The sequence below is a fragment of the Plodia interpunctella genome, chromosome 17, assembly GCF_027563975.2.
Source record: "Plodia interpunctella isolate USDA-ARS_2022_Savannah chromosome 17, ilPloInte3.2, whole genome shotgun sequence".
Taxonomy (NCBI): Eukaryota; Metazoa; Arthropoda; class Insecta; order Lepidoptera; family Pyralidae; genus Plodia; species Plodia interpunctella.
In genome coordinates this window covers 397,438-411,347 of record NC_071310.1, presented here as the reverse complement: position 1 = coordinate 411,347, position 13,910 = coordinate 397,438, and the positions used below count along the sequence as shown (strand labels likewise).

Genomic DNA, 13,910 nt, shown 5'->3' with positions numbered 1-13,910 from the left:
GGATTATTTTTTTTATTCTTAAAGAAAAATTACTACACTTTAAATTAAAAAAAAATATGATGATTAGTTTTCTTTCGCCTAAGCCCTTTAAAGGGAAGCCTCCCTTTCCTGTCCTCAATTTGTTTCAATTTTATTAACATTGAAGCTGTCAAAAGCTTATCCGTATCCGCGTTAGCCGGTCGTCAATCTCGAAAGATCTCGCACCCATCCCTGACTACTAACTCATTATTGATTTTTTTTTTCAATCCCAGTCACCATACAGCTAACATTGTATACTAAGAATGACAATAGATAGCTGTACGTATTGTATACACGTTCAATAAATATAACTTTGCTAGGGCTTAATGCATGAACGGACTCGAGGTTTTCGAACGCAATGGCGAATAATTATAAATATATTACGTCAAAGACTGAGTAGTCTGTCTAGACAGACAGAGTTGTCTGTCTAGGCTAACTCATAACCTTTACTCGCAGTTTCGGTTATGAGATAGATGGTTGTAAGTGGGTACGAAACCTCTCTAAGGCTATTTTCGCGTTTTATAAATGAGGGCCTAATGGCGTCCTTTGTTCAGCTCGTCACCTGCAATTAAATAGCGAGTTATTTTATAACCTCCATTTATGATACAGTCAAATTAAATAAAGTCATTCCTACCTGCGATTATATATTGTTATATAGGTAATGAGTATCTTTCCTGAAAAATTATAATATGTTTGAATGTAAATATTCATAGAATGCAATGTAGAGTACATTTACTTACAGCAGATTCTTATACTTACTTAGATACTTAATATAGATTCGGCTGTGATTTTACGTCCGGCGACGTAACTGTCCAATCAACCCCCTTAGGGAATGCTGTTGTTACATATCAGCTATGGTGAGTAATTCTATTCTTCTTATTTATCAACCGAGTCCTCACTTGTGTGAAATTACTTTCCCTGTGGCAACAGTTTTTTGAAATTATATCCGTAGTCTATAGGTATGATGTATCTAACTTAACTTTTTGTTAATGGATGAAAATATTATTAGGATTGTATTATAATGACATGCGTGTATTTGTCCATAAAAAGAGGGGGAGAGAGAGCACGCGGGAAACATTATCAAAGACATGCGCCATAGACAGTACTAAAATATTGCTATTTCCAACACTTTTCATATCTAATAAATGTATATATTACACGAGTTTTTGCCCGCGGCTTCGCCCGCGTTTTTTTGTGCGTCCGCTCAAAACTTCCTATTGTCAATATCTCGGGTTCTAAGCAACGTGTCGCGATGAAACCTATACCAGATTTCTAGTTAGACCTTCCGCTATACAACTGTGAATCGGATCAAATTACATGCAGTAAGTAAATGTTACAAAAAAGTCACTTTTGCCATTCGTATATAATGAAAGTTATTCGAAATTTTAGTCATTAATTATTATAATCAGCACTCGGATCACAATCATAACCTGTTTTGATATACCTTTTGACTATGTACAATATGTACTTTTATATATTATTACAAAAAAAAAACATTGTAAGAAACAATAATGGTAAGCCGATCTGGCATGATAGGGACCAACACTGTTCAAATGAGTTTCTTTCGGCATTTTTTCTCAGCAGTGGGTATATATATATATATATATAATTTGGTTAATTATATATATAATTAACCAAACAAAAAAAAACTTTTAATAAAAGATCGAGCTGACCAGTTCCCCTGGCAGCACCCGTTCACGAGTTGACGCGTGAGTCAGCCATCACGAAGCTCAACCACAACAGAGGTAACCTCCCCCTCCCGACCCGATCCACGACGCCGCTACCGGTTTGACCATTTGAGTGTGCATGACATACTCGATCTCCATAATCTAACATAATAGATACCTATGTTACTTTCAGAGACTTGAAGATCACAAATCACGTATATGTTGTTTGTAATGATAAAATATATGTAATAAACATGTCAAGAAAATATATATCTATGACCTTATTGACTCGTGCTCGTGTTGAGTCCATTAAAATCTGTCAATAGTTGGTCAATAAATAAATAAATATAAATATATTAGGACAAATCACACAGATTGAGCTAACCCCAAATGTCCAAGATCCGGGCCAATCAGAAAAAGATCATTTTCCATCATGACCCGACCGGGGATCGAACCCGGGACCTCTCGGTTCAGTGGCAAGAACCTTACCACTGCGCCGCAGAGGTCGTCAATGAATGACGCCTTTTATTCTAATCGACTTATTTACATGTTTTAATCACTTATTGACCATATACCTACTCTATGTACTTTGCTATATAACTGGAAATAGTTGTATGAAAATAATTGTGAGGCCTTCTGGAATGATTGATGAAATGAGTTTCTTCAAACGAGTTCCAACACTGTTTAAATAAGTTTCTTTCATAACAGTGGTCTTCTAAAATTAATTGGCAGTTTTGAAAATTATATAGTTTAAAAATTGTTGTGAAAAAGTGACAGTGAAGGTCTGATTTATGTGTGAAATAGATGCGGCCCGGGGCTTCGCTCCCGTGGTAAATTCGGGATAAAAAGTACACAATGTGTTATTCCAGGTAATACCTACGCGTGTGCCAAATTTTATAACAATCGGCCAGGCAGATTTTGCGTTAAAGAGTAACAAACATACATACATCCATACAATCTTTCTCATTTATAATATTTATAGTATACTTTGATTTGACCGAAATTACCAAAGTTTGATTAAAAGTTTAACAATCGTTTCCCTGTCTCGTTCCTTCCTCAGTCGTCGAGCGTCGGAGCCCAGGGTGCGCTAAAAAACCCGATCACTGTTATACAAAAAAAAACCTCTCATTAATTTCGTCGAGTTCTTTAAGGAATGGTATATGAATATACCTATTGGCCGATAAGAAGAAATAAAATAGCAAAAATAATAATATTTTTTATTTAAACCATTGACAATTCATTTTGATATCGCTATATACAATATGATCAGATCAGTCCGTTGCCAAATAACTCTTATCATATTATTTTATAACAATTAATTCTAATAATATAATAATAAATCTATGAAAGGGTGATTCTCAGAGCGTTTAGACCGCTGCAGCAGCCGCGCTGTCATTACGATCCGTCATTTTTATTGAGGAAGGAATCATTTTCAAAATCAATCCTCCAAACAATTGACTTACCATAGTACAGAATAATTATTTTAAAGTTAGACAGTAAAACTCATTCTCGTCTTTGTTAATAATAGGCACAATTACATTATGAAATTGGCGTTTTGTTGTACTGGCCATTTTAATCACAAATTACAAAACACCAAAGAGGGGACTCTTTGGTTAGGAATTCCAAATTCAAATTTATAGAGCTATTTACACATGTATTTGTATTTCGTTAACCGTCATTCACTTGTTTTTTTTTTCTTATGATTTTTCTGTTTGCGTCTCTCAGTTTACAAAATAGAAAACTTGAAATATCGCGTTATTTACGAGTACGAGTTCCACCGTGGCACCAGTGCAGTGCTGCGGAAACGGCTCGAAGGTTTAATGAAATGTATGGCGGTCGTGTCGCAAAAGAAAACACAGTGCGTTTTTAGTTCCAACGTTTTCGTTCTACAGAACAAGCCCCGTGGACGGCCGGAGACCCTACTTTATAATGAAGAATTGAAGGCTATTGTGGAAGCGGATCCATCGCAAGCTACATCCGAGTTAGCTTCAGGCTTTGGTGTTAGTGATAAAACTATTTTAATCCACTTCAAGTAAATTGGGAAGATTAAGAAACTTGAAAGGTAGGTACCTCACGAATTGAGTGAAGAAAACCGGCAAACGCGTGTCGACTGCTGCGTTACTGAAGGAATACTACGTTAATGAAGGATTTTTAAATGAAATCATTACCTGTGATGAAAAGTGGATTCTCTGCTTCAACAGATTTTTTCGAAATTTGGATAACTTCTTCCAAGGAAAATAATTCAACTCCGATAGGGTAGTCCAAACCGCCTTCAAAGATTTTATTGATTCCCGTCCGAATGGTTGTTTTAGTAAAGGGATCAATGAACTTCCTATGAGATGACAAAAGTGCATAGATAATAATGGTTCTTACTTTGATTAAATAAATATATTATATTAAAAAATATTCGACTTTTTGTTCCTCCTATACCAAAAGCCAATTTCATATGTAAGGACCTAATATTTGAAAAATTTTAATGGTATTATTGAAACGTAATCCAAATTTTCAAATGATGAAATTTAATATTTTTTTTGCACTTTCCAATTAGCTGATATTTATTTGATTATCATCCTCCTTCTCCCACTGTATACCGCACAGCAGTCAGCACTATTTATTCACTAATGTAACTTTATTTAAATAGGAAATATAGTTATTATTTATTTATAAATAACCTAATGGACAAGCTTTATTTTTAAATATGGTCTGTTGGTGGAAATAACATTTGTTTAATATTACCGAAGACTAACAATAAAATTGTTAACATAATAAAATGTTTTCAATAAATTATTTATATTTTTTATTTAATTTATTTTGGTTAATCATACGTGTAAACACATCACACATATACTGGTTGATACATACATATTTAATTAGGCAAGTACATGCAGAAAAAAAACACTTAAAAAAAATATATTTACTACTAACTGCGTCCCTGGACTTCGCTCCCGTGAGAATTTAGGTATAAAAAGTACTCTGCGTATCATTCCAGGATATATTCTACCCGTGTACCAAATTTCATAAAAATCCGTCTAGTAGATTTTGGGTAAAAGATCCGCACCGCTCCTCACAAAATTTCGCATGTATAATATTAGTAAAATAGTAGGATTATATGGCTTTAATTAAATTGTGTAATATTTCTCATAACATTATTATAACTGTATTTTTTTTACTTCAATTATGATGAATATTCGAAAATAATGTCTATCCTAAATATATTAAAGTCTAACCTTAATTTGTAGCTACTATTACTAGACTTAGGAAAATCTGTACATTTTTATACATAATTAAATACCTATAAAATTGATGCTATCTAATTTTACAATGTATCGGGTTGATTAGAATAGGAGGTAGCTCACCGCCCTGACGACGTGTTCTTGTGTAACAACCATCATTTGTTATGATTAATATAATTGAAAAAATAATTCATTTTACATAAACCAGGATTTGAAAAAATATAAAATAAATATATTAATGAATACCACATATATTAAGGGTGAGATGCACCGTCAAATTTACGTTGACTTACCTAAAACCTGTGAACAAAAACCTATTAGGGTACCTACCCTAATAGGTTTTTGTTCACAGGTTTTAGGTACATTGAAGTTATCAAATTTTCATGTATAAAAAAATCCATGGCCGCGTCATGAAGAATCACATTATTTAGCCAGCACATATATTGGTAGATAAAATATAACTGTAATAAACAAAATACTCTTAAACTATCATAGGAGGTAGTGAATTATCGATGCGATTACGATGTCGCAAAAACTAGTGCTAGAGCCACAGAAAAAACAAAACGTTTCTGATTTATGGCCAGTACAATAAGAGCATTATCTTCACAACTTGAATTTAAATTTAGAACTTTATTGTTTTTTTATCTACCGTCTATCGGTATATTATCCCTATAGATATTTTCCAGGAGATTTATTACAGATGTCATTGAAAATTAAGTTTTAATAAAATTTTTAACCCACATAATTTTACACCCACAAAATTTTATGACTACATAGCCGTTGACATTTTGCATTTTTTTTTATCTGGTGTGGCCCTCCCCATCCCTTTCTTTGCGTATGAGACTGTAATACATATCTATTTATATTCCCTGGTGGTTGGACGGTAAAGCTTGTCTAGTTTGAAATGACGTGCGCTACTATAGCAATATTTCAGGATTTTTTCTCCGCCAGGTTGCGCTATTTGAACGTCAGATCTACATAACTCAGTTACCTATAAGGCCTTCATTTAAATTTGACAATTGATCGAAACCGTCAAATCGTAGACGACGACGTTGAATTGTAGACAGAGAAAACTATTGTCATATATTTCGTTTCGCTCATACGAGAAAAATAAATAAATATTAGAAGTAATGGTACAGAGCGATACAATATATTTAGTCTCTTACCGTGTGCCTGATTTTTGCAACACTATCTTATTATGAGATATAGGGTATATGAGGAAGTTGAATGGAAATCTTATTGCCTTTAGTACTTCTTGTACATTTGACCATCAAACGAAAGAAGCAAAGATGTTTATGCATGAAGCGCAAATGGCGAGAGTCACATCAACATACACAACTTCTAAAGTACTGTGAACTTTAAATTTAGGAATTAGTACTAACTAATTTTCTTAAAAACCAGACTTATAATCTACATAAATATACAGTAAAATCTATATACAGCTTTCTTTGACTTTTCTCGCGGTGGTGACGACCTCACGCGCCTGCGCAGCCGCAATATCAGTGCTGCGCGCGCACACCCCGCGACTCATCACGGATATACTTGCGGAAGACTGTGAAGGAAATAAAGTTTGTTATACATCATAGAATTCGTTCATCATAGAATAAATAAAAGGAGGATAGATACGACAAACAACAAGACGTCAAGCCCTTTCATTGAACGAACTCACTCTCTCTCTCACATTTAAAATAGGTAGGTAGGTAATTGTAAGAAAAATATGTAAGCTGCAATTTTGTATCGGCGGCCATCTTAGATTTTGGAATTTAATTGAATTTTAATACTGAATTAAAGATGTATACCAAATGTGAGATCATCTGACAGCAGAAGATAGTCCCACAGCCGAGTGACGTCACTAATTAGGTGTCAAAATGCATTCCTTCACTTTGCACAAGAAATAGTAAAATTATATACATAATAATTATATTATAATATTAAATCAAGTAGTGTGATGGAAGTGGTCAACGTCACTACGTAGTACAAAACAAAGTCGCTTCCCGCTGTCTCTCCCTATGTAAGCTTAGATCTTGAAAACTACGCATCTGATATAATGCGGGTGTTTTTAGTAGTTACTGTGATTCTTGAGGTGTGTAGTTTATTATGGTATATTTAGCGAAGCCGGGATGGACTAGTACATACATAGGTATGTACATTTTATTTTACATTGTAAATAGCCTGTTTATAAAAATAAACTAGGTTTATTTTAACACAGAATAATAATTTCAGTGAAGATTTCAGCGCTAACAATTTTTTAGACCACATTAAATGTAGTTCTCATAGTAGCAAGTTAGATGAATGTATTCATGAAATAAGTTTCTCTTCAAACTGTACAGAACAGCTCATTGTTAGAAACGTGTTTCCAAGTCCTCGTATTTTGTCCTTTTTAAACTTTTCAAAGTTTAGAGTCAAGTAACAAGTGAGATTAAAGTTATACAAAATTTAAGCTCAATCGGTTGAAGATTTTGTTGCTACATAATTTTGTTAGGTACATAAAGTTTATAAAAAATATTAAATTGATCTGAACAAACAGTTATAGGTATACATTATTAAATGAAATCTTGTAAAAAACGTCGTGTCTTACCGAGCTGGGCGGTATGTTTAATCTGTCGTACATACTTGAGGCGTAGTCAGGCGGCATCACCTGGTTACATTCTAGAGGTTTTCTCTCTGCAAGTGAAATTAATTAGCCTATTTAATTTTAGGCTTATTTTCATATTTTGAGACAAAAGTTTTGCGATATTCTCATTTTAAGAAGTGTACATATGCACAGATGGCTCTCAATATATATTTAATCTCGAATTTATTTACAATTTTTTTATATGAATAAATAAATCACTAGAAAATTGTAAGAATCATGAATATTATTTTTTCTTTTTTTTTCTTTTTTTTTTTTGAAAAAATTAAAGCAGCGAAAGAAACCTGGAAAATTTCTTAGTATGTTCCAGGTTTATTTCGCCGCTGTTGAGCATTTTCTCTCATTTGTCTTTCTCTCTCAAGAGAGAAAGAAGACATACATATAATTGTTGGTGCAATATTCTCTTACCATAATAACAGGGGATGATGTCAGGATCTGTCTCCTGATCTCCCAAGTCCACCTTCAGCTCGCACTGGCTGCTAAACTGAAGTTTCGGAGATTTAAACTGGTTCAGGTTGTCTTTCTTAGTGAGAGATTCTAGGCTCGGCTCTGTGTATAATTCGTTGCTACAAAAGACAAATTCATTCATATTTTTTTTACATTTTCCAACGTCGTTGTTAAAAAAGAATGGAATATATTATTTTTATTTATTTATTATAGAATGGTTTATGTTTATCTGTCTGTACGTTTGTTAGCGCATCACGCAAAAACTATTGAGTGGAATTTGATGCGGTTTTCACAGCTGTATAACGGATGGTTTAACTTAAAATCTGGTATATGTACGACCCGAGATATATCAATAATAAGTTATGAGCGAACGAAGACGCAAAGTTACATGGGCGAAGCCGCGGGCAAAATCTAGCGGGCTATATAAATAAGGTTTATGTTTGGCGAGTTCGATCAATGACTCAATCATACCTAATTAATATTTATATGATGTTGAAAATAAATAGCTTATTTTCATTTTATTTCACTAGACTGCGCCTGTGAGCAATCATAATTTATTAATTGAAATTAATTAAACATCTTTTGACATGACTCAATGTAAATGAAAATGCAAATAAATTTGTTCAATTTCTGTATATTGAAAATTTTATCGACATTATTATCTTTAGCGAGTCGACTGTGGCTTTCTCACTGTCGCGGAAACTTTGGCTGATTTGGTATACATTGCTTTGTGGTAAATAAAAACACTCACAGCCACTACGCAATGTACAATGTGCATTCACGCGTTAGAGGTACGCAGGGCAGCACATTATGCCGGCTACAAGATGCCGACGCGATTTCGTGAACACAGCGTAGTTTTTATGAGAGATTTGATTTACCGCAATGCAAAACCAGCAATGTACGCCGAATCCGCTAAAGTTCGGAATTCTGTTTCGCGCAATGTATAGCCGACATTCGAAGGGACATGATCTGTGGGTAGACGCCACACTTTCAGGCAGTGTGTAATTTCATTTTACCTACTTTGCTTGCTTCAACCAACTTAATGGGTTAATAATTTCTCCATATTATGGTTAATTTGGCAAACTTGGATCCGAGGCCTATTTCAAGACTTCAAAGTCAATCAACTGTAATATCAAATATTGATTGACACCTTGTGGGCCACCATGAAACATAAAACACGTAGCACCTCATTGCGTTTGCACGATCTCTCTTTTTTACATGACGCGTATGGGAAAAAGAGACAGTTTGTAAAATAAAATAAATATATAAGGACAAATCACACAGATTGAGCTAGCCCCAAAATAAGTGCGAGACGTGTGTTATGGGATATTAACTCAATGATACTATATTTTATAACAAATACATTATAGATAAACATCCAAGTCCCGGGCCAATTAGAAAAAGATCATTTTTCATCATGACCCGACCGGGGATCGAACCCGGGACCTCTCGGTTCAGTGGCAAGAACTTTACCACTGCGCCACAGAGGTCGTCAATATAAGGACAAATCACACAGATTGAGCTAGCCCCAAAATAAGTTCGAGACGTGTGTTATGGGATATTAACTCAATGATACTATATTTTATAACAAATACATTATAGATAAACATCCAAGACCCGGGCCGAAGATCATTTTTCATCATGACCCGACCGGGGATCGAACCCGGTACCTCTCGGTTCAGAGGCAAGCACTATAGCATTTCGACACCGAGGTTGTTAACGTTGTAACGTGCTACGTGTATAAGGTTTCGTACCTCCTGGACAGCTAATTATGTTGTGATCCTTCTTCTGTAGACTGAATGTAAAGACCCAATTTATTTTAGAAAAAGCCCTGTCTGTGCTCTTTCTAAAAATATAGGAATCGGGAAAGGTCGCAACCTTTACTATTTAGGATCTCATAAATCATACGCAAAGCAATTTTCTATGTGATATAAAAATATTCTGTGTTTATGTATTTAGACTCTCTTACTGTGTGAGATATGTCTAAATACCTACAGTGGATTTAAAAAAGCCTTAAAATAAAAGAAATAATAAAGTTCATTGATCAACTTTTAAAAAGAATGCCTGCGAGATAAGTAAAGTACTTCAGAAATCTTTAAAAAAAAGAATCTCTTCTTTACACAAGCTTAATTGGCATTTACAATTTGCACGCAAGGAGCTGACGTATGCAATATACTCTTTACTCCCAGACCAGCTAGAAAGACTGGCAATAAATAATATCTAATGACATTAGGTTAGTTAACATTATTTGAAACATTAAAAAATGGACACGACGTAAAGGAAATTGCTGGCAACAACTGGATAAGGATGGCCCAGGACAGAGATGGTTGGCGGAGACGGAAGGAGGCCTATGACCTATGCAGATGATGAAGTAATATCTATAAATACTTCACTTACTTCGAAGGCGGTTGCTTCTGAATATCTTGTCTGGCGGTGTGCCGTCGGTATAAGGCGGTGATCACACCGCACACGCCCGTGCCGAGCAACACTGCTACCACCACCAGGGTCATCAGCACCGGTGTCAAAGGCAGTGTCGCGTTGGCTATGGAAATGGGTAAGGTAAAACAATTTTTGTGGTAAGTTGCCTTCTCCTCTTGACTATTGTCTCATTTGAATTGGGAACTTTGATGATAATATTTGATATATTTCTGATGATGATGATGACATAGAATATGGCCATAATAAAGCGTTCAATGTAGAATACAATTTCAATTATGATGACGTGCCACAACCTAGTGTACTATTAATTTATTCTACTGAGTACATATAACTTCTAGTTCAAGACAGAAACCTGAAAAAGAAAAGGGGAGGCATTTGCGTAAACAAAAAACAGGCTATAAAAAGAACTTCTAGTTATTCCTTTTTTCTACTTTCTTGGAATTCTTGGTCGAAAAATCACAGCAGAATTACAGCATTAACATTGTATGCTTTATCTCACACCGACCCGAGATTCGCGGCATCTCAGAGAGATATGACAGCAAATTTAGACGCTTCTTCAGTGTGGTATTTTTCTCAGATCTGCAAACCGGACGCCACGACCTTAACTCCTACTATCAAATTCTTACCGGTATACTTGTCCGGTGGGCCCACTGCAACCGTGTACAACGTGACTTCTTCTCCTCTGCCCTTGGAGTTGGATGCGTACAGCAGCAGAGCAAAGCTGCCGGAGTGGCTGTTGAGGCCGGGCACCTCGAAGGTTGGTGAGTGCTCGGACGAGACGTTCGCTATCATCTGTTCGATAAGATATACAGTGTATTTATCAGATGCACTTTGCATCACAATGCTATGTGTGGTCTTATGGTTGACTGGTAGAGAATGCTATATCCTATACTAAAAGATGTGCTTTTGCGCTTTAAACGAAAAAGTCCCGTAAAAATGTATTCATATGTATACAATTTTAGCGTCACAGTTTTAGCTACCATACTCCTCCGAAATGTTTTGACCGGTTTTTATGAAATTTTATATTTATATAAATAGATTGATAATATTTTTTTTTTGTAGTCTAGCAACTGTAACAGATAGTTGTCATAACAAATTATACAAAAAGATGTGCATTTGCGCTTTACATTAAAAAGTAGTAAGCCTCTTAAAAATGTATCCTAATACAATTTTATCGTCCTTGTTGTAGTTACCATACTCCTCTGAAACAGCTTGTCTGATTTTGATGAAATTTTATATGTATAATAAGTAGGTCTGAAAATAGATTATATTTTATATACTACCGAGCGATGACGGGACAGGTCGCTAGTATGTATATGTACATGTATGTATATGTACAAAATTATTATATTGAGTGGATCCGCGCCAGAATAGAATTACTCCATATCCTCCCGTGGATGTCGTACAAGACGACTAAGGAACACATAATCTGGACAGACAGGCAACAATGGAATTTCCAAAGAGATTTATAAAAAAGGAAGCAAAGGATTACTTAGTTTTATTTAATCTATGAATCACTCACAATCATGGAAGGCAGTTCGAGCACCTCCATGTGGAAGACTTGCGGCAGACCTCCGTCGAAACCCTCTATGCATTCCACCTGCAGACCACTGCTGCTCTGGTTCAACACCGTACAGTTCTGTACGGCCATTGGTCGACCTGAGTTACAGAAGTGGAAAATACATTTTTAATTTAGGGATCTTCAAGGAATTTTTAGAGCTTGGGTAATAACCAAGATCTGATATTCGTTTCCCATCAAGCTAGATTGAAGTCATACGTACTCTAATTAACCATTTAAAAAAAATCTCATACTCGGAAAGTAGTGTAGAATTCATCCAAGTTAAGAAAGAAAGAAGAAAGAAATTGGCTACTTGGCTTAATATAAAATAAAATGCATATCTGTAGGTATTTAAAAAAGCAAATACAATAATTGAATGTCATTTTCATTGAAAACTTTTATTAATTACGAGATTTACTATGTTTTTAGTAAGTTTTAATACAAACGCTTTTTGACTCCAAAATTTGTGACGTCCCGTGATAAACAATGTCATACAGAGCCAGAATCAAGAGCAGTGATCTGCTAAATATGTGTTACAATAAATTCACCTGCAGCTATAAGCCTGTACACACAAGGTGAGTCCTGTTTGCCCACGTAGTTGCTAGCTGAGCACAAAATAGTGCCGTAGTCCAGATCCGTTTGCGGCGTGTAGCTCAGTGTTGATGTGTAGCCGGATTTGTTGTGCAAGCTGTTAGCAATAAAATAGAGCTAATACAATATGTTGTTCACAAAGAAATCATTTTTACGCTTGTCGTTTTGGAGACCTTGTTAGAAAGGCCAGATCGCGTAGCCTAAGTTTATTAGGTTAAAAGGTGAGGGATAAACGGAACACTGAAATATGCTTAACTTTACACATCTAGTATATAACATCAACTGAACGGTAAAAAATACTTAAATTGAATGCTATTAAATACCTAAGTATATAAATGCGTGAATGTATGGAATTAGCCAAGGGCGGTCTGAACTCTTGTTCAGTCGCTGACTGCAGATAAATTCATAGGATCAGCAACCGATATAAAATCTGATCAATATCACTTGTGGAAACAGATATCTGTTGTTTATTAATATGAAATATAAAAATGATATGTCTTGAATAAAAAATATTAAGTAAACACTATTCAACATAAACTGTTACACGGTCGGCTACTTTTAAACCTTTTATTTCTAGGAAATAAGTTTTAAATGTATATAAGTACATACATTTATTTTTTCAACACCGTTTATAATACACATTTTCGTGTGGGTACGTACAAACCACAACGATCCTACAGATCAGTCGAGCGTCGCCGACCTCGCCCGATTTACCCTGTAATTTCTCAATTTCCTATAATTTCCCGCACTAAACCATTCGGTGGAAATTTCAGTGCGTATTTGTCGTTTAGTTTTGTCAACACTATATGTTTAATATCAATTCGCGCATATAATTAGGAGTTAGAGTGTAATAATAGTGTAGGAATACAACATTATTTTGTCATAGAGTCAACAGCACATCAACCTACCTACCCAAATTCATTGCAAACTCGCCGCATGCAGGGTAACATGATATTGACTGAAACTTGAAAACTATGTAAAATTAATCAGAAACATCGATTCATCATCAAGTCGCTTTTATTACGTTGCAGCATTTAACAAATAAATTCTCACAAACATTTCAATATTAATGAAAGTTGTTATCATCATTTTCGGTGCATTTAAAACAAGTACTTCATTACATCGATGCATCCGCTGAGGATTTCCCTCGTTGGAAGCCATTTGTCATGCTTATCACACTGATGCATTGCCATAAGAACCTTTACGCGTACATAATGCTAAATTTTATTTTATTTTCGACATCTATACGAAGCCAAGTTAACGTTAGTACTCAGATAATAAATTAATGCTAAAAAAACCCTCTAACATTGAATCATGGCTAAGAT

At 34.9% G+C, this 13,910-nt stretch overlaps 1 protein-coding gene across 1 annotated transcript in view; it reads right to left on the bottom strand.

Annotated features, from left to right (window-relative positions):
• Positions 1-6,032: 6,032 nt before the first annotated feature.
• LOC128677358 (protein turtle-like) overlaps positions 6,033-13,910 on the bottom strand; it is a 57,190-nt gene continuing 49,312 nt past the window's right edge. Inside the window, exons 11-17 of the mRNA XM_053758130.2 lie at positions 12,543-12,682; positions 11,959-12,095; positions 11,063-11,228; positions 10,395-10,539; positions 7,959-8,116; positions 7,497-7,582; positions 6,033-6,470 (exon numbers count right to left, since the gene is read on the bottom strand). Of these exons, the coding sequence (XP_053614105.1) occupies positions 6,351-6,470; positions 7,497-7,582; positions 7,959-8,116; positions 10,395-10,539; positions 11,063-11,228; positions 11,959-12,095; positions 12,543-12,682 (952 nt within the window). The 3' untranslated portion in view covers positions 6,033-6,350. The remainder of the gene's footprint in view (positions 6,471-7,496; positions 7,583-7,958; positions 8,117-10,394; positions 10,540-11,062; positions 11,229-11,958; positions 12,096-12,542; positions 12,683-13,910) is intronic.